The 21,499-nt window shown below is 53.3% G+C and overlaps 1 protein-coding gene across 2 annotated transcripts in view; it reads right to left on the bottom strand.

The window, feature by feature from the left end:
* Positions 1-2,647: 2,647 nt before the first annotated feature.
* Positions 2,648-21,499, bottom strand: part of CRTC2 (CREB regulated transcription coactivator 2) — a 38,755-nt gene continuing 19,903 nt past the window's right edge. Inside the window, exons 6-14 of one of the 2 annotated variants that reach the window (XM_084823903.1) lie at positions 15,766-15,869; positions 15,569-15,598; positions 14,601-14,683; positions 13,251-13,300; positions 12,438-12,682; positions 10,220-10,665; positions 7,332-7,595; positions 6,074-6,290; positions 2,648-3,810 (exon numbers count right to left, since the gene is read on the bottom strand). In XM_084823903.1, coding sequence (XP_084680029.1) covers positions 3,602-3,810; positions 6,074-6,290; positions 7,332-7,595; positions 10,220-10,665; positions 12,438-12,682; positions 13,251-13,300; positions 14,601-14,683; positions 15,569-15,598; positions 15,766-15,869 — 1,648 coding nt within the window. In that variant the 3' untranslated portion in view covers positions 2,648-3,601. The remainder of the gene's footprint in view (positions 3,811-6,073; positions 6,291-7,331; positions 7,596-10,219; positions 10,666-12,437; positions 12,683-13,250; positions 13,301-14,600; positions 14,684-15,568; positions 15,599-15,765; positions 15,870-21,499) is intronic. The other variant, XM_084823904.1, reaches the window with a different exon arrangement.

Below are 21,499 nucleotides of genomic sequence, written 5' to 3'. Positions count from 1 at the left end.
TATCTATATACATATATATAAAAATCTGATAGAAATCAGCCCACTGACACACGATGCAGGGAGGAGCAAAAGCCCTGCATCCAAGGGGAAAGCTTTGCCAACGGAAGGCTGAGATTCCAAAGCTTTCTATGCTGCGTCGCTAAAGGGCTCGAGTGCGAAAGTCGCTCTTGCTGCCAGATACCCGCCACAGCAACAGGGCGTTCGTGCCTGGGGTGCACTTCATTCCCATCACCACCAGGTGGAGGTGTTGCTCCTAAGTTTCCCACGCCACGCTCCCCCTCTGCCTCGCCCCCCTCGCTCTCAACTTTTGGACTCTCAGAAAAAGAGAATTTATGACCCCTCTGCTATTTCTCTGTTCAACTGGGAAGCTAGACACCTGGCGCAGAGGAGAGAGAAGTCGTGCAGCTGTGCGCAGGAAGCAAGCCTTCGTCGGAGCTTGAAAGCATGGATGCCTTGGTTGAAGGATCAACACCCACCTAATGCAATCTCTCGTGTGCCTTTCTTGCACGTAGGCCAGAGAAGGAGAAGAAGGGGCGCCCTTCCAGATGTTGCTGAATTGCAACTCCCAGTATGCTTCACCACATCCCCCATCACTGCTTTAGACCCCACTGCAACCTCCCCTAACTTGGTATGGTCCAGATGCATTGGATTCCAACTCCCATCAGCCCCAGCTAGCATGGCCAATGGTCTAGAATGATGGGCATTGTTCAAACACCTGGAGGGCACCAGGTCGGAGAAGGCTGCAAAGCATCTCTGAAGGCAGCAACTAGTCCTGCTAAACTCATGCCTGCCCCATACCATATCTTTTTCTCTTTTTTGAACAAGTTTCTAACCCTCATGATTGTGAAGGTATGTTTAGAAGGGTGTGTGGGCAATGCCGAGTGACATCTTGAGAGGCCACAGGAGTGGCTGAATAAGATTACCTATAGCAGGAGAGTGGGGATTCCTGGGTTTCTATCGGCCTTTCCCAACCTTCTACCCTCCAGATGTTTTGGAATTCAACTCCCATCTGCCAAAACCAGATGGCCAATGGTCAAGAACGCTGGGAGCTGTCATTCAAAACATCTGGAGGCCCATGGCCAGAGATTCAACACCCCTGCTGTAAAGCACCATGCACATAATGGCACTATATAAAATAATCCTATGTATCTAGGAGGGGTGGGCAACCCACAGCCCAATGGCGGCCTGTGGCCCTCAACCTATTTTCATGCAGCCCTCGGCCTAATTTCAAAAGTCCTCCACATGCAATCAGTTCAGACCTCTGGCAAGAATGATCTGTCCCTTTCCTGGCAGCCTGCTAGGCTGAAAGGAAGACGGGGAGCAAAACGGGTATGTCACAGACAGAGATAGCAAAAAGGGGGTGTCAGAGAGCAAAAAGGGGTATCAGAGAGAGAGAGAGCAAAAAGGGGTGTCAGAGACAGAAAAGGAGACAGCATAGAGAAAAAGAGGTCACTCACCCACCTGTATGGTTTCAGCCCTGCCTACTGCCAACATGATGCAGCCCTCAACAGAGCAAAAAAAAACCAGCTGCCCACCTGTGCTATACAGTAATAGCGAGTCATTGTCCAAGTACCTGATCCTTATGTAGCCAAAGGTTCGCCTTCCACACAAGAGGGAGGTAGCAGCAGGAAATTTGAGAAAACCCAAGCTTAGCAGAAGTACTAAAAAAAAACAAACACCCCACCCCAACGGGGGTGAAACCAGAAACAGCGCAATGAGGACTGAGCGTGCTCAGCAGACATGGAATGTTGACGGACTGTTAATGGAAAACCAGGTGGGAGGGGCATGGAATGGAGTACTCTGGAAAAGGGCAGCTGGGTGGACTCCCAAACAGGAACACCCCATGTACAACTACCATTTGTTAGTACAAAAAAAAAACCTGCCCAAAGATGTTGCAATGGCAACTGGCTTCAAAGGGGGATTAGGGTTAGGCAGGCAAATCCATGGAGAGCTCTGCCAACGGCCAGCAGTGCTGTTAGGCCCGGGCCCAAGGGGTCGTGGCCCTGAATCCATTTCCCATAGCCCCGGCTCTACTCCCCAGAGCCCTGAGTGTCCACTGGTGCCAGTGGAAGCTTTTTTTCCTCAGCTTAATTGCCACGCAGGGAGCAATTTTCAAGGGGGATTGCAGCTGGGGAGGGGAGGGTTAACCCCTCCTTCCCCACACGCTACAACTCCCACACACACACACCCCAGACACCCCAGCCTGGCAATACGTTGTGCCAAGGGAAGTTTTTTAAAATAAACATAGCTGCCATGCAGGGGGGAATTACCAGGTAAATCAGAGTTGGGGAGGGAAGGTTCAACCCTACCCTCCCTGTGCACTCCCCCCCCCCCAATCTCCCCTCCACATGGCATTTAAGATTAGGGGGGAAAAGAAAGCCTTCCACTGATGCCAATAGAAAGATTGGGCCCGAAAACGTTTAAGTGCCTAGCAATGCCCCTGCCAATGGATACTAGACACTGGGGACAAAACGATGGCGGATGCCCACGCGCCTTGTTTGTGAGCTTCTGAAGGACATCAGTCTTCTCTTTAAAACAAAACGGGATCAGGAGTTGGAAGGACCCTTGGCCCCGATCCAGCAGAGCAATTCTCAGGTCCTTCGAATGCCCCCTGGCTAACTCGCCCAGAATCACACAAAACAGCGACTTTGAAACGTCATGATAATTAACATATATTTTAAAAAATAATAATAAAATCACTCTGGTTTATCTCCTCCCTAGAGGGAGGGAGGGAGGGCGGGCGGGAGGGAGGGGGAGAGAAGCAGTGGGCGTAGCAAGTGCCACCCCTCGCCCACCATCTTCGCCTCCCCCTGCCCCCCCCAGCATCGCCACCCCCCCCCCCCAAACTCAAGCTCAGATACTGGACCTGATCTCACGGCAGATAAGAATGCAAAGTTACAAGTGCTTTACAAGAGACCCCCGTTCCCTCTCTGCCCCCAGCCCCCATGTACACGGCAGTTCAGAAGGAGGGGAGAGCAAGGAGAGAGAGGGAGGAGTTATGTACAGATTTTCTTTTCTTTAAAAAACATGATTAGGCCCAAAAAAACGACAGAAAAAAGGAACTATGAATGTCGCGCCCGCCTCCCCACGCTGATAGGGCACACTAGGAGGATCTCGCTGGCTATCGGTGCAGGGGGAAATCTACACAGGAACAAACGCAGGGCAAAGAAATGGCTGGGACTCATGGGGGCAGACCGCCCCCCTCCGAATCACATGAACGCCTGCCCCTCGGATCAAGGGGGCGGAAGGCTGTTCCTGGATCCAGTCCATTTTCTCCTGCTTGTGAACTGGAGGGTTCGGGACGCCCAAAAGCTCCTGCCTGCCGTGTGGTTTAGGGGGGTGCCCCCTGCCCCATACTTCCCAGGTCCCTGTAACCTGGGCTTGCTACTGCTCTTTGCCAAGTCTGGCCCCAGAATGCCCGGGGAGGTGTCAAGCCACAGACGTCTCTCTGGAGGAGGTGGCCAAGCACCATCTCTATTCCCGGCATCCCCGTTTGGGGAGTGGAAGCCCAGCCCTTTGTGTGTGTGTGGGGGGGCTTTTCCAGTGGCTCCCATCCTCCTCGCTGGGTGGGGTGTGTCCTCAGCACCGCAGCCGCCTCCCTTCACTGGAGCCGGTCTGTGCGGAAGGAATCCTCGACGGCTGGGTCAGTCAGCAGGGCATACGGGTCGCTCAGCATATTGAGTCCGTCCAAGGTGAGCGGCTCAATCTTCAGGTCCTCGTCGAGACCCAGGGAGGAGGAGTCCATTTCGAAACCGGGCATGCCCGCCAAGACCGTGGCAATCTCCTTGGAAATCCCAGGGGGGGAGTCCCCTAAAGGGGGGGGGAGGGAGGAACAGAGAATCAGGCATGGTGACTCTTGCAAGACTCTTAGGGAACAAGACAATCCCTTTGTCCAAGCAGCAAACAGCGCCCGCCGATTTCCGTGGAACAACCCTTTAAAGGCGCAGTGCCATACGTGTTTAGGCAGATAAAAGGCCGACAACTCCCAGCATGCCCCTGCCTAAACACGCATGGCACTGCGCCCTTGACACGGTTTTTTACAGGTTGTGCCCCCAGCCTCCATGGAAGAGCATCACACCAAGAGGGAGACCATTCGGGCCCTGTCCGTCGACCGGGAGACAGAACTTCCGCCAGCTCAAGGGCCAAATGCCATTTCGGAGAAGCTCTCGGGGCCCTCATTCCAGTGGCAGGCAGGTGCAAAGGGGGAGGGGCCAGAGGCAAAGGGGGAGGGGCCCAAACCACCCCAAAACAACCACAGTCTGATTTAGCTTCAAGCTCTGACTGCCAGTAACTAAGCCTCAGCAGAAGCATTTCAACCTTTCAGAACAGGGAAAATAGGCAGAAAGGCTGGGAAACCACCAAATGATCAGGGGAGGGGGGCGGGACCAGGGAAAGGGGCGTGGCCACCTGGGGACTGGAACCAACTCCCAAGGCCAGGGGCCCCCAAACCAAAGGGAAGCAAGCATCTACCAGTCCCACCCATCGGCCAGGGGACTAAGCACTTCTGGGGCACATATGCTTTGTTCTTGCTGTTTCTATTATTGCCTGGCGCTTGAAAGCCGCCTTGAAAATCATTTGATTGAAAGGCGGGGTAGAAATCTTTAAAATAAAAGCAATATAAATAATACCCCTGGTTCTATTGGCACTGAAAAGGCCATTCAAGCCACAGAGAAATAACACTCAGGACAACCCTTTTCTGGGGCTGTACCACTTCAGACAGGAAAGGGGGGGGTCCATGTTTGAATGTGCAGTCGCCTACTATTATTTTTAAAACTCCTCCCTGCACATAGAAAGCTAGGCTAAAACCCTTCTCTCAAACATGCTGGCAGCTTTCTAGAGTCAAGGTTATTTGCAAGTGGGGCATCTCATGTCAAATGTTCTTTCCCTGCTCTACCTCAAAACTCCCAGTATAGAATCTGAAGTGGAAGGGGTTTATCGCCCAAATCCTAGATGCAGAGTGTGCTCAAGGCTGTGAACAGCAAGAATACTCGTTTCTACAGCAAACAAACATCAGCCTGCTTTCAAAGCAAGCATCAACCCATTTTAAAAATTGGGCACAGGTGGCATTCCAGCACCAAGGAAGTCTGGCAGATCTTTGGTGCCAGGATTTGGCCCAGCATGTCCAGAAATGCTCCTTCGGGCACATCAGAAGAACATGAGTTCAGTAGCAGAGCACACGTCTTGCAAGTTTAAAGCTCCAGGTTCAGTCTCTGGCATCTGCACTTAAAAGGTTCTGGCGAGGGAAAATTGGGAAAGACCCCTCTCTAACCAAGACCCCACCAGAGACCTGCCACTAGTCGAGTGTAGCCAGTCCTGGGCTAGACGGACTAAAGGCCTGACTCGGTACAAGGCAGCTTCCTATATCTGCCAGTTGCCCCCAACCGAAACCCAGAAACTGCATCACTTCCAGCCCCCGGTCGAAGAGAGCCAAAACAGGGCTAGGCCATTTCAGCCCCTCCAGATGCTTTGGCCTACAACTCCCATCAGCCCTAGCCAGCACAGCCAAGGTCCAAGAATCATGGCAGTTGTAGTCTGACATATCTGGAGGGCCACAAGTCGCCCAACCCCTGGAGCAGACAATTTGTCATCTCACCCAGGGCCCATCCCTCGCTCGTTCCCATTTTTCATGTTTCAGAAAGAAGCCCCAGCCCAACGTCTGCTTTGCCCTCGAGCCCCAGCCACCATGGCCAATGGTGATGGGAGCTGTAGTCCCAACACATCTGGAGGGCACCAGGATTGGGGAAGCACGCCTGAAGTAGTCTGACTCTAGCACAGACTTCCCTGACCTGGTGCCCTCCAGATGGGTTGGACTACAACTCCCAGCATGCCCCAGTCAGCATCTGGAGGGCGCCAGGCTGAGGGAAGGCTAGTTTGGAACATCATATCCAAGGTAGAAGGTCGACTCTCTTTTCCTTTTTTTAACGTCCTTGGTTTGTTTTTCATCCAGACAGAAAACGTTCCCCCAAGCGCCATTTTCGAGACAGGTTCGGGAACCACAACACACATCTGTGCGGACGCTGGCTTTTGGGGGGACATCGGCTCCCCCCCTCCATCATTCCGGCCCCCCCATTACCTGTGAGAATAATGTTGGGGATGGGGCCATGGCGGCCGCAGTTGCTCAGGTTCTGGCGGTTCAGCAGGTGGGGGTCGTGTGTGCCGCCGCCGCCACCCCCCGACTGGCCCATGTTGTCGCCTTGGGAGTAGTCTAAGGCACCCAGGTCATCTGTGAAGGCATTGCTGTTGAACGCGAAGCCTCCCGTCATGTTTTCCATGAAGCTGCACTGATCAAACTGCAGAGAGAGAGAGAGAGAGGAGAGCTGCTTGAACTGAGCAGGGAGCCGGCCACACACACTTATAATGCTTAAAATGCTCAGCTGGAGATAATCAGGGTGTGCTTGTATGGGGTGGGGGGAAGGAAGGGACCAGGGCATCACAATAGTTAGGAACAGAACCTCAAGGTTCAGAGGCAGTCTATCTCTGAACAGCAGATGCTGGGAACAGACAAGGCGTACGGGCTATCGGCCTTTATTTTTTACTATGGCAGCCACCTTAACGTACTGTAAGAGCAGCCCTGATGAATCAGACCACAGGCCTGCCTAGCCCAGCATTCTGTTCACACAGTGGCCAGCCAGCTGCCTGTGGGAAGCCCACAAGCAGGACATGAGGGCAACAGCAGCCTCCTGTTCATGTTCCCCAGCAACTGGCCTGCAGCAGCATGCAGCCTCTCTGGGGCAAAGATCTCTGCCCTCCCTTGAGGCATAACCAAGGATTTTGTCATAAAAGATGGAACAGAACTGACCATATGCAAAAAGAAATATCCTGCCTGTGGGCTTGCTCTCCATCATGATGGGTATAAGAACCTCCACGTCCAGATGCAGTATACCACAGATGCTAATGGCTTGGCAGCAACAATAAGACAAGGCTCTTGCCTTCAGGCCCAGCTTGTGAGCTTCCCGGAGGCATCTGCTTTTGCAACTCAAGACTCTCGTGCCTGAATTTGTTTGTTTTCCTCCTCCCTTCCAATCCCCTTTCCTTTCATGCCCTGCCTTTCAGGGTCGTAGGCCTGCAGGGAGGGTCAACCTTATTTCTTCAGCTCTGAAAACTGCTTTCTGGCTGAAGGGGGTGGGGGAGAAGGGATAATATAAATAAAAAATATCAACTTGGCCACACTGGGGAAAACGGGATGGTGGACGAGACGGGCGCTTGGCCTGTCCCAGCACACCAGCGAGACAGATGGCATCAGGACGCACGCGCCCCGCGCAGGCCCGACATGACACCCATTGAGACAAGCACAGGGCCGGCATGCGAGCCGCACAGGCTGCAGTACTCACGCTGCCCAGGCCAAAGTCAGCCAGCGGCTGGCCAAGCTGGTGCTGGAGCACAGAACTGGACTGGTAGTGCGTCGGGTATGGGCACTGCGTCTGCATGGGCGGCGGCTGCTGTTGCTGCTGGCGGACTGGTTGAGGTCCAGCTGCCCCTACTTGCCCCTGGTGGTGTGGCTTCTGACCCTGCTGGAGGTGCAAGCCGGGCTGGCTGTAGGGGTACGGAGGGAGCCTCTGGTCGGCCGGCAGCTTGCTGGTGTCCAACGGCACCCCCTGGGGGCAGGGAGAAAAAAGGCACATTGGGGAGCAACAGTTAAACAGGCCACAGCTCATGGGAGGGAAGGAGCCCCTCACAAACATGCCCCGCCCAGGGCTAAGGCAGGACTGGGGAACCTGCCGCCCTCCAGATCTTGCTGGACTCCCACCCCCATCAGCCCCAAGCAACCAGGGGATGATGGGCATCACAGTCCAATGTCGCAATTAACCGGAGGGCAGGAAGTTCCCAGCCACCCACCCACCCCTGGGGTAACGTCTAGTCCATGCGAGGATCAGGATGAGTGGGAGCACGGAACATACCACGTTGGATTGCAGGTGGGCAATGCCATTTTTGAATGCTTCCCAAAGAGGGGGATTTCTTCCCCGTGCCCTCAAGAAGCAGGCTCAGCCAGAACATTCTCTCTCTCCCTCTCCATACAAGGAATTTTGTTTTATGTGGAGTGTTCAAAGCGGTTCTCTAACCCACAGTCTGAAGTGGCACATTCCACGGAGGATTCCGCCACCTCATCCTGTTGGGAGGTAGAGCTCAGGCCTAAAAGGGACGCGAGTTGAGAAAGGAAGGAATTTGGGGGTGGAGTGGGGTGTCAGGGAGCGCTCGACAGCCTCATCAAGTGGATATGCGTGGAAGTGAGCATTTTCTCCCAAGGCCCGGCTTTATGAGGAGCCGGCTTTGCAGGGAGGATCCAAACCCAGAATGGGAGAACTGGGAAGGGCGGGGGGTGGAGAGACAGAAGTGAAGGGAGTGATGCAGGGAGTCCCAGTGATTCAACTTCAGCCTTTCGGAGTGCCCCTTCCCATTTCTCTCACAGGGGAAGCAACTGCCGGCCGGGGCCCCACACAATCACATCCTCCCCAGGAGCACAGCCGTCTCGATAAGGAAGCCGTTACTTGTTGGCTTCAGCTGACTGCTTCTCGCCTGAGCAGGCAAAGGCAGCAGCTGCAGGATCTAACGAAGAAAGGCTCTAAAAAATAATGAGAGAGTGGGAGGGCCCCAAATGGCCAGAAGGATGCGTTGATGTAGGATAGTGGCTACGCCCACTCCTTTCTGACAAGGCCTGAAGCTTCTCCAACCCAATGGAAAACACACACACAACCCTTGCCATTTATGCATCAGCCCGAGACTTGATTCAAACAGCACTCTAGTTGACTGAACGGCGCTAAGGTGCACTGAACGGTGTGTCTGAGACAAACACTTCTCCAACAGCCCAGCAGCTGGCACTATTGTTCTGTCACAACACTGCTTGCAATCTCTGAGGTCTCTCCAAACAGAGGAACAGAGGCAGGCTCTGGCTAAATGAGTGGGGAGGGAGGGGAACAGCACAGCACCTCAGTTAGGCACACCCGAAAGGAGTAAAGGACTCCAGCAGCTGAGCAAGAACAGGAATCTTTAATGCAGCTCTATGCGTTTGGGGATAGGGATTCCTCCTTCAAAAGCTTGCAAGAACCACTTTACAAGTGTAGCGTGAAAGAAAGCTGTGCTCCTTTGGTTTTTTCAATTGATGTGAAAAGGTTTTATATATATTTAGAGAGCAAGTAAGCTTTCTACCAGTGGTGTAGCGGAGCCAGCGTTCACAGGGACACAGCGCCCGCACTTTGAGTAGCAGCTACTCAGACTGCCCTGTTCTCTCTGAGCTTAGCCGCAATCCCCACAGTAGCCCTGTGTGTGTTTGTGTGTGTGTGTGTGTGTGTGTGTGTGTGTGAATTTTCCCAGCAACAATATATTATTCCCTGTTGCAATGCTAAGTACTTTGGGGCGGCTCGGTCTTGAATGGGCGATCGAGACCCATCGGCTTTACAAAAGACCTGCTCCTGACAGAGATGAACACTGCTAGAACTGGATTGTTGATAGGGACCTACACAGCAGGCTGAATGCTTGGGCTCTCCTTGGCGGTGTGGCTATGAGGACTGTCACGATGAGTGCCTGCACTTCCAAATTTACCACTACACCACTTTCTACTTTCAGAATTCCTGCATTTCCCATGCGCTCTCTTGTATTCTGCTCTGGCTTACGCATTACAGATAATCATTGATACTGTATTGAAATGGTTGATTTTGCCTATTTTGTAATAACGTTATAATGTTAGTATTAGTGAAGTGAATTGTTTGGGCTGATTATTATTGTAATAATAATAATAATAATAATAATAATAATAATGCTGCTGCTGCTGCTGATGTATTGAATTATTGTAACTGACGTACTGGTATTCTTTGTTTCTGTGCTGTTGTTGTTGTAGTATTGTTAGCCACTTTGGGTGCTTTTTGTGGAAAAGCGGCATATAAATTAAAAGATGATGATGATGGAGGCATCTCTACTCCTTAGGGCTCTCTTAAAAAAAAATCTGTTCTCTCTCAGCACCGGACTCCTTTCTTCTTTCCAAGGATAGCTGAGGCCTTGAAACCACATAACCGACCCACCCCACCCCACCACTCCAAAAGGTGGAGAACTACCTCTAGAAGGAAACAGGGGAGGGGGCTTTTCCCCCCAAGTTGAAATGAAGATGGAAAAACACAGCAGTGAAATTAAAACACACACACACACACACACACACACACACACACACACAGAGGCAGTGGCCAAAAGCGAGTGCCAAGGAGCACCCAAAAACGGGCCCCATGCGTACCTGCGTGATGGAGGACAATGTGGGTGACATAGTTGGCGAAAACGGTTTTGGGTGCGGCCTTCTCGAGTCTCCGCCCATTGGGAGGGTCAAGGGGCTGAGTGGGACCCTGCGCCGGGGCGAGGCGTTCAGGGAGGCGTAGGAGGAGGCGGCGGGGGCAGCCGACGGGGAGGAAGCGGTGGAAGAGGCGGCGCCGCTGAAGCTGGGGTTGTTGGGGCCAGACTGGCTACCGAGCGAGGCGGGGAGGGAGGGGTTGCTGAGGGAGGAGGAGAGCGAGGGGTTGCTGAGGGAGGAGGGGAGGGACTGGTTGCTCATGGAGGAGGGGATCGAGCCGCTGCTAGGGGAGGAGCGCAGTGAGGGGTTGCTAAGGGAGCCCTGCAGCGAGGGGTTGCTAAGCGAGGACTGGATGCAGGGGTTACTGAGGGAGTTCTGCATGGTTGAGCACAGGCCTGTTGGGACAAAAGGGAGACAAAGTAAATAAGTAAAATAAAAAGCGAAACGACACGCACGACACCGTTTACCCATGGGGACAAAAAACGGGAAGTACCTGCCCGCCCATCCCCCACGCACAGCGGAAGCGGGGTGGGTGGTGAAATGCAGGAGCAGGGCTATGGAAGTGGGAACGGAAAAATGGCATGAGAAAATTTCTCGAACGTCGGGGGGGGGGGGGAGAGGAGACCCTCGCTTCCCAAGGCTGGGCAAGATGGCCAGATTCAATACACCAGCCCTCCCTGACCTGGGGCCCTCTGGCCAAGTCGGACGATGATGCTGGGTGTCATAGTCAGACTCAGCCAGTGGGCCCCAGGTCAGGGAAGGCTGCAATATACGTCCCGCCCCCTCCCAAAAAATGTCAGGGGAGAGCATGCGCCCCCCCCCTGAGTAAAACTTTAAACCTCGAGAAACCACAAGAAGAGGGGAGGAACAACCCCACAGCCTACTTCTGGAGGGGGACCGGAGCTCAGCGGTAGACCTACAACCCTCGACTTCCCTTGCCACTGGCGAGGGCTAACGGGAGGTGTAGGCCTAAACATCTGGAGAGGCAGAAGCTGCCCACCCCTGCTGTCCATTAGGTGTGTGGCCGCTCTACTGCAACCCCCCAGATGTTTTCGACTGGAACGCCCATCACCCCTGACGACTGGCCATGCTGAGAGCAGTCGTGGTCCAAAACCTCTGGAGGTGCCCCAGCCAGAAATACTCGCTCGGGCCCAACTGTAATCATTTTAGCACTGGGTGAAGACAGTTGGGTTTCCTCCAGCCCTTGGCTCACGACAACGCCCACTTGTCATTCACGTTGGGTTCTGCTTGGCTTTGCTCCATTCGTTATCAGTTCTTTCAACAGATCGCTTCCACTATGCATTCTTTTTGTATTGCTGCCACTATTCAGGTTCAGCAAGTTACCCTGAACGCACCCCGTATGGAGAGGCAACCAGATTGCTTGCTGGTGTTTTGCACTTTGCAGCAGACTACAGAACTTGTACCAACTACATTGGCTCCCAGTTTGTTTCTGGGCCTGATCCAAGGTGCTGGTGCTTACCTATAAACCCTTAAATTTTGGGGTGGGGAGACGCAGACAGAACACCTCTTTTGGGCTAGTAGGTGTCAAGGGAGCAGCGCCCTGCCCTAAAGCCCTTTCCCCTCCCGTGACATCATTGGTGGCAGCCTGACCCCTTTTGAGAGAGAGCTTGCTCTCTCTTGCCCCAAATGGTTGGGGTCCAGGATATTTGAAGGACCGCCTCCTCCCATAGGAAACCATCCACAGTTTACGATCTTCTTCAGAGGCCCCATCAAATTAGCCATCAGCAAGAGACAAGTGGTGGGTGGGGACAGGGGATGAGGCCTTTTCAGAGGCAGCACCCCAATTATGGAACCCCCCTTCCCTTAAGGAGATCAGATTAGCCCTATAGCTTCAGGCAGGTCGCAAAGACTGTTTGTTCAGGATGTCTTTTGATGGGCGTTAAATAGTTTTACTCCTCTCTCAATATCCTGAAGATGGTTTGTACTGTTTATAACAGAGCTGTTTTGGTTTGAGATTGCTGGTAAAGGTGTATATTGCTTTTGGGCATAAAGGAAATTCGTAAACTTTTTCATAAAAAAAAATTCAAATATTCATCAACGGCTATCCATAGCCCTTGTGAAAGGGGAATGAGCACCCAGCTTACCCACAGAAGTGTTCTTACACTTCCCTCTTAAATGAAGAAATCCAGGTCTGGGGCAGCCTCACCTGGGGAGTCGTAGCCAGGGTTGAGCCCCATACTGCCGCTGATGCCCAGGTGAGTCATGGTGCTGGCCAGATTGCCAGTGCTGCTCCCACCGCTCAGGCTGGGGTAGGCCGACTCCTCCGGGTCCAAGGGTGTGGGCAGTGGCGACGGAAAGTGCAAGTTGGTGAGGTCGGGGAGGGAGCCCCCCGTGTTCAGGGCGGCAGGGATCAGAGGCAGATTGGCAGGCTGGTCCGGAGATGGGAAGATGCTGGAGGGGGACAACGGGGAGAAGGGAGACAGAGAAACATCTCAGAGCACGGAAAGAGCTCCTGGCCCATTTCCGGGGAGGAGGGCAAATTTGGCCAGGGCTACACGCACACCCGTGGAGCTGACGGGAAGTGGTTGAGAGGACAGTGCCACTTCAGAACACGGCTGGGGGGAAATCACCATTTCCATTAAAAAGAAGAAAAGGAAAGCAAGAAATCCCTACAGGTAGAAAGCTTGCATGAAATGTAGCTCCCCTTCATGAGCTAGCTTGCTACCTGCAGGGAACTGAGTTTTGATTTTAAGTATAGGACAGCGTTCATTTTTTAAAAACAAAGGTATTCCCTATCTGAAGTAGATATAGGGTGCTCTTATCAGTTTATTCTGCAGCATGCACAGAATGAGCTTAACTCCCCGCTACACACCCAACCTGCCCCCCACTTAAGAGGGGAAACTAGGCACAGACTGATGAGAGCAGGGTAGCAGTTGCCCTATGGCAGGAGGAAAGGCCTCATTCAGACACACAAACAGGGTATTTTAGGGAAGAGGTGAACTTCAGCACCATTACTTACTGTATTCCAGGCACCTCGCAGGACCTCGGACGGGCAGACGATGAAGATAGCTGTGGGAGAGAGAAAGATGGCATTACTGGAAATAAATATTGGCGGGGCAGCCCTCTTTACCCAGCCCTCTCACCCTACTGCATCTGCTTGTGAGAGGGAGAGCACAAGCACAACGGGGTTCTCTGGCTACTTCAGTCGTCACACCAAAAACAGAGAGACACACACCCCATTGCATTTCTCTGGCTGCTGTCAGGAGTGACATGAGCAGAAGCTTGGGGTGGGTAGGCCTCCAACAAACATAACAACCTTGGAAGGTAGGCCAGTGTTATTATTTACTGATTGATTGGATTCATACCCCACCTTTCGACCAAGAAAATGGCACTCAAGGGGGCTTCCAATCATAGGTAAGCCAAACTTGATTAAAATAACAGTAAAACAAACACACTAAAAGACAATTAAAATGCGGAACAATGACAGAATAAAACCGGCAGCCAACTCAATGGACCCACTTAGACACCAAAGGTCTGCCGGAATAAAAATGTCATTGTCACCCGCCTGTTGCAGGCAGAGAGCTGAAGCTTGCCTAAAACCACCTGGTGGGCTGCATTTTTACCCTAGGCTGACAATACTTGTGTGCATGTGTGAAAACCTGTAAAATATGCTCACTTTTTAGGGAGGAAAAGCGCTGGGCAAACTGCACCCCACGCCCTCAGCTCAGCTTGGAAAGCATCTGATTTCTCTAAAGCTTTCTCAGAGAAATCTCAGAAAAACACTCGTTTCCCACCAACCAACCACACCAAGCCTTTTCCGAGAAAGCTCAGGAAAGCCAAATGCAGGGGCGATCGTCACACACACTCCCCCTACCTCTGATAATCCCCCTCCCCAAACCTGGCACCTGACTGTGCAGAGCAAGGAGGAGGAGAGTCTCTCCTCCCTCTGGGGCTTGCAGACCTGGGAAATACTGCTGGGGGTGTGGGTGGGGGGAGAGAGCAGAATTCTTCTCTGCTCGGGATTGTAGCCCAAACTGGAGAAGAATTGTAGCGACTTTTCCCAACCTGGCACCCTGCAGGTGGACATGCTGGCCGGGGATGATGGGAGCTGGAGTCCACCACATCTAAAGGACATGCAGTCGGGGAAGGCTGAATTACAGGGCTGCAATGCTCACCTCATCGTTGGGACAAGCACAACGAGTCCCAAGGCTGGCGCTTCTCAGCCAGCAAACGTGAGCTCCGGTGACATCCCTGGGACTCCCATTTTCATTTTCACCCTCATCAGCCACACTGCTGCCTCAAGCCCTCTCCGGCCACTGCAGACCCCCAAGGAGCCTGTGCCCTTTCGGCCGTGCACTGCTGCACCCACCTTTTTGGTGTCCCAAGGTTTCAGCAGCTGCTTGCCATCGTCCAGGAGGCTCTCTTCGATGGAAGGCACTTGGAAAAGAAACACTGGGGGGGGGGGGGGAGACAAGGCCATCGGTAATCCAGGACCTGTGCAAAGTCTGTAGCCTCCGTGAGGAGAACAGGAAACAACACACACACACCCCGGAGAGGTAAGCCGGTATGGAACAGCAACACACCCACCCCTCTGGACAGAAACTACACCTCCCAACATGCTCTAGTCCTCTTTTAGGCAAGCACCAGATGGATGGGCTTTGCTCGTCCTCCGCCTCCCCCATGTGGGGAGGACAAAGGCCAAGCGCCACTGGGGTTTGCCTGCCCTGTCCTAATGGGAGAAGGTGCGGGCAGGGGAAGTGACTTCACTGGGCACAGAGGACATGCCTGGTGGAAGATCCTCCTGACGCACCTGCCGGGGACCAAATGACAGCAGGGGCACAGCCATGCCTATGGATATTCTTCAGCCTGCAGAGGGCGGGGGGGGGGTATTACCCACCCCACCCCGGTTGCCCACCCCTGCTGAATGAAACTGCAAACTGCCCAGGTGCCAGGGGTTGATCAAGATCCGCGCAGAGCTGCACGATGTATTAGAAACGTGTAACGCAATGTTTGGGTCTTTCTGCAAAGCCCCTTGCAATGCTCAAAATCTCCTGCGTAGGTTATCTTACAACAGCCCCCTCAATCTGATCATCCTCATACTGCAGACGGAAGGGCCTAGTACTAAGGGAAGACTTGCTGGCCCAGGGACCCCCTGGAGAGTTTGTGGCAGTGACTGAGGTCTGAACGGGGGACTTCTGGACTGACCACTCAAGATGCCATGGCTAACCTTTAGCCCCCTGCGCATTCAAACCTGCTCAAAGCCAAGCATATCCAAGAGGGTGCACGGCTCACAACAGAATGCAAGCAAACAGGATGCAAAGGGGCGGGTTGAGTTACCTTTGCTGTCCATGTCGCTGTCCGGGTAACCTAAAAGAAGAGGGATGTGGAATGAGTTAACAAGACGCTGCCTTCCACTCCCACTCCCGGAGAAAGAAGGGGGGAAGTTGGGATCCCGGGGGGCCTTTCCATCCCCCTCCACCTGTTCCAACCTCTGTAGGGAGGTGGCGGACTGCCGACACAGGAAGCGCACTCACCACTCTTGCGATTCGGAGGGGGGACACCCTGAGAGGGGCCCAGGTAGGCATCCTGCGGATTGGGGTTCATCACGCTCGTGTGTAGGGCAGAGTCGGAATTTGTTCTGGTGGCAAGGGGAGGCGGAAGATTAAAAAAAACACACAGATAGCCGTTAGCATGCCCAAAGCCAAGACAAACGTATCACTGGGAAATATATCATTGCCATGGAGGCAAGGTGGCAGTTGTGGAACTCCCGACATGAAAGGTGGTGCACCAAAAGGTTGCTTCCGCCCCCCCGGCCCCCCCCAGCACACTCACATAGGTATACTTGATTCTTCGCTATTCCTTCTCCCAAACTTTGCAGCCCCCAACACAAACGAAACAAATTCCAATTCCTAATTGGACTGAATTTGTCTAACCTGCTATCATGCACACGCACACCAGCTAATTCTAGCTCAGCCCCACAAGGTCCCTAAGAATGTTGACTGGTTCATCTGCATGGAGAATTACACCAATTCTTATGGAATTTCACAAGAACCTAGGAAAACCTCCAGGTCAAAACTTTTCACTATCAATGGTTCTTCCACAGAACCCCTAGAGGTTTTGTGACGGCTCCAGGGTTTTAGCCAGAGAGACTCCCCTCCTCCACTGTCAGCTGGGATCTCCGCAACTTTCCAGAGGTTCCTCAAGAAACCGCCACAACCAATCTTAACGGTTTGTCGCTTAGGACCGTAATCTAAACTCCCCCTCCACACGTACACAAAATATTAGGGAGCATGGGGGCATTTCAGCTCTCACTGTAGTGTATACCCTGTAAAAAAATGGCAGGATGCAAAATAAAATCCACCTTTGACTACAATGGGACAGAAATTCACACTGCTCCCTGTCCCCTCGCCACTGCAAAGCCTGCTGTTTCAACCCCCACCCCAATCTTTAGCGATGACCGTCCAACGGACACACACATTTTTCTCCCTGTCACTCCCATACCCAGCTCTGATCCCAGGATCTGGGGGAGAGTGTTAGTGTCACATCCTTGGTGGGAGGGGCTGGACGCATACGAAGTGGGGCACCTATACCTCCCTCCCCTCCACACATCTCCCGACCAAAGGCCTATTTCACCGAGGATTCTGTTTGCACAGTGGGTGCCCCAAAGGGAAGCCCATAAGCAGGCCGTGAGCAAAACTGGCACCCTCCCACTTGCGCCCCCAGCTATGGCCACACCCCCCTCCGCCCCCACATCCACAGATCAGAGGGAGGATTCAGAAGAGGTTCCTTGAGGGGGCAGGGAGGGAGAGAGAAGAGCTGGGGCAAATTAACAAAGCACCCAGAGACATGGACAAGAGCTGGTTTGCCAGCTGGGGCGTGGGCAGGAAGCGACTGCTCTGTGCAGCCACCCTGCCTTTGCTAGCTCCCGGTGTTTTGAAGCGATGCCTTTTGGGATGGCGGGGGGGAGACGAAGGGCCGTGACGTTACATGGGAGACTCCCCAGGAACTGACAATGGAGGCTTTGTTGCTGGAGCCTGGCAGAGTTGCCTGCATGCAACCAGACCATCTCCACTCTCTTGTCCATTGAACTGAGCACAGGATGGGGGGGGGGGGAAGCAAAGGAGAGTAGAAGATGGCCAGGATTTCTCTCACAAATGGGATGCAAACAGGGTGGGAGGAAAGCTATCCCTGTGAGAAGAGGGGGGTCTCTGAGGTAGAAACATGCACTATAATTATAACAGCTAATTTCAATGATAGAGGAATAAAATCGGTCCCATTAAGTCCACCCGAGTTCCTTCTTTGGGGCACAGGAGTTGGGTGGGGTCCTTACACACCTCCCTTCGCCAAGGTACAGAAGTAGCTTGGCAGGGCTGTGCATATCCCACAATGCCATGCAAGCGTGGCATGCAATATGACACAGGCTCACCGGCTTCGTCTGAACGCCCACGACACAACCGCCTTGCTGAAGCTAAGCAGCTCCAGTCAGAGCCTCGATGGGAGACCACCCAAAACCCCCCCAACATCTGCCCATTTCGAGTTTGATCATGGAAGAAGAGTCAGCTATAAAATCCGTTATGACAGGGGTGCAGAGCCTCTTTCAGCCCGAGGGCCAAATGCCATTTCAGAGAAGCTCTCGGGGGCCACATTCCACTGGTGGGCGGGGCAGAAGGCAAAAAGGGTGGACCCAAATGTATCACCATATTGTCGGACCCCAGGGCTGAGATTCTGCTCCCTTGAATTGCACAAACTTGAGGGATGTTATTATTATTATTATTATTTATTATTACTAAATTTATTAATCGCCCATCTGGCTGGTCACCCAGCCACTCTGGGAGATGTACAACATACAATAAAAACAGTTTAAAACAATAGAATTCTACAATAAAAACATTTTCTAAAATACCCTAACCCACCCCAAATGCCTGCCTGAACAGCCACATTTTTAATGCATGACGGAAGCTCATTAAAGAGGGGGCATGACGGAGTTCCCTAGGGAGGGAGTTCCACAGAGTGGGGGCCACCACAGAAAAGGCCCTCTCCCTCGTCCCCACCAGTCTAGCTGTCCTGGCTGATAGGACAGAGAGAAGGCCATCCGAGGCTGATCTTGTTAAGCGGCCTGTCTGGTGCTGCTGGAGGCGCTCCTTAAGATAGGCTGGGCCGGAACCATATAGGGTTTTAAAGGTCAAAACCAACACCTTGAATTTGGCCCGGAAAACAACTGGTAACCAGTGCAACTCCTTCAGCACTGGAGTGATGTGATCTCGCCGGCGGCTGCCTTTAATCAGGCGAGCCGCCGCGTTCTGTACCAGCTGCAGTTTCCGAACCGTCTTCAAGGGTAACCCCACGTAGAGCGCATTACAGTAGTCTAAACGAGAGGAGACCAGGGCATGTACTACCGGTGGGAGCAGATGGTCGGGAAGGAAGGGGCGCAGCCGCCGTATCAGATGGAGTTGATACAGCGCTGTCCGGCTCACAGCTGACACCTGAGCCTCCATGGACAGCTGGGAGTCCAAAATGACCCCCAGGCTGCAGACCTGGTCTTTCAAGGGTAGCTGTACCCCATTCAACACCAGGTCAACATCCCCCAGCCTCCTCTTGTCTCCCACCAAAAGTACCTCGGTCTTGTCAGGGTTCAGCTTCAGCCTATTCCTCCCCATCCAGCCACTCACCGTCTCCAGACATTTGGACAGGGATTCTACGGCCAACCTTGGTGAAGATTTAAACGAGAGGTAGAGCTGCGTGTCATCCGCATATTGATGACACTGCACCCCAAACCTCCTGATGATAGCCCCCAGAGGCTTCACATAGATGTTAAATAGCATCGGGGAGAGGATGGAACCCTGTGGCACCCCACAAGTAAGTGGCCACGGGTCCGAAACCTCCTCTCCCAGTGCTACCCTCTGGTACCTGCTGGAGAGGAAGGACCAGAACCACCGCAATACGGTGTCTCCAATGCCCAACCCCTCCAGGCGGTCCAGGAGGATACCGTGGTCAACGATATCAAAAGCCGCTGAGAGGTCGAGGAGAACAAGGAAGGAGCATTCACCACTATCCAGACCCCTCCTCATATCATCTACCAAGGCGACCAAGGCCGTTTCTGTCCCATGCCCAGGCCTGAAGCCCGACTGAAATGGGTCTAGATAATCAGTTTCTTCCAAGTGTGCCTTCAACTGCACCTCCACCACCCGCTCAATCACCTTGCCCAAAAATGGCAGATTTGAGACTGGGCGAAAGTTGTTCAAAACTTGAGGATCCAAGGAGGGCTTCTTTAAGAGCGGTCTTATCACTGCCTCCTTGAGGGCTGATGGCATCACTCCCTCCTCAAGGGAGGCGTTCACCACTGCCTTGATCCCCTCACCCAGTCTCTCTCTGCAGCTCATAATGAGCCAAGATGGGCAAGGATCAAGTAAGCCGGTGGTCGGCCGTACCGATGAAAGCACCTTGTCCACTTCATCAGGAGGAAGAAGCTGGAACCGATCCCACAAAACCGGTTTGCCACAGGCCGCCTCTTGCTCACTAACTGTATCCACAGTGTGCAGAGTAACACACCTAATCTGATCAATTTTATCTGCAAAGTGCCTTGCCAAGGCCTCACAGGAGGCCTTAGAATGCTCCAGTGGTTCCGGAGCCACAGGACCGACCAGGCTCCGGACCACTTGGAACAGCCTCCCGGAACAGCCTCCCGGGACAGCACTCTGCAGACGCAATGGAGGCAGCATAATATTCCTTTTTTGCTGCCTTCACCGTCACGTGATAGGCTGAAGATACAGCTCTAGCCCGTGTCTGATCGTCTTTGGAGCGAGACTTCCACCACCGGCGCTCTAGCCGCCTCACCTCCTGTTTCAGAGCTCGTAACCGCGGATTGAACCATGGTGCAGTCCGAGCCCTGTTCAGGGGGAGAGGGCGTTTCGGAGCCACCTGATCTAATGCCCCAGTGATTGCGGCATTCCAGCCACCCACCAGGGTCTCGACCGAGTGGCCGTTGGCATGCCCCAGAGAATCCCCAAGCGCGTTCAGGAATCCATTTGGATCCATAAGACACCTGGGGCGGACCATTTTAATGGGTCCTCCACCCCTGCGGAGGGGTTGTGGAACCGAGAAGTCCAACGTCACCAGATAGTGATCTGACCATGACAAGGGGGTGGTGGATATACCCCCGACTTCCAGATCACTCCCCGCTTCTCCAGAAACAAACACAAGGTCTAGTGCATGACCGGCTACATGGGTGGGCCCAGTTAGAATATGGTGCAGCTCCCAGGAGGCCATGGTCTCCATGAAGTCCCGAGGTGCTCCTGTGAGGATGGCCTCCGAATGTACGTTGAAGTCCCCCAACACCAGTAAGTTAGGGGACTGTACACGCACATCAGAGACCACCTCAAGCACCTCGGCCAGGGAGTCAGTCGTGCAGCGGGGTGGACGGTACACGAGCAGAATCCCCAGACTGCCCTTCGGGCCCAACCTCCAGTACATGCACTCAGCAACCTTGGTCTCCCAGAGAGGGGGTCTGGTGAAGACCAAGGACTCTCGGTAGATAACAGCCACTCCCCCTCCCCGATCCCCAGCTCTTGGCTGCTGTGCATACGAAAATCCAGCTGGACACATGGCTGCAAGGGTTGGAGCAGCAGCCTCGGCCAGCCAGGTCTCCATAATACATGCCAGGTCTGCACCCTCATCCAGGATCATGTCATGGATGAGGGAGGTTTTCTGGGTAACAGACCTGGCATGTTGCCTTCAGGCACTAGCTGGGGGCTTCTGGAACCAGCCAGATTCTTCAACCCACATTTAGTCTGCAACTCCATAGAGCCTCCATGCTCAGAGACAGTCCGCCAGTTGCAGGAGGAAGCAACAGCAAGGGAGGGCTCTTGCCGCCACATCCTGCTTGCGGGGTTCTCCAAGGCATTTGCTTTGCTGCTGCTGGAAACAGCAGGATGCTGGCCTGATCCAGCAAAGCAACTCTGTCTGTTTCTTTATATATAAAGCTTCTGACCCTTATGATTGCAAAGTTAGGCTGGGAAGCGCAAATCACAGAATTGCTGGAATAAGATTTCAGGGGCGGGGCAGGAGGCAGATTCGGCATTCCGCTAAAACTCCCTTGCCCCTCCACATGACAAGCGGAAGCAGAATTATTCATGCAAAATAAGAGATTGAGCAAGTTGGCAAAATGTGCAGAATTCCCTTTTTTTTTTTAAGGGACAGCACACACATATGATGCTACCTTATACCGACTCGGACCATTAACCCATCTAACCCAGCATTGTCTACTCCAGC

Source organism: Heloderma suspectum, chromosome 17, assembly GCF_057233095.1.
Source record: "Heloderma suspectum isolate Gila_16-S chromosome 17, 16-S_ref, whole genome shotgun sequence".
Lineage (NCBI taxonomy): Eukaryota > Metazoa > Chordata > Lepidosauria > Squamata > Helodermatidae > Heloderma > Heloderma suspectum.
This window is presented reverse-complemented; position numbering and strand designations above follow the sequence as displayed.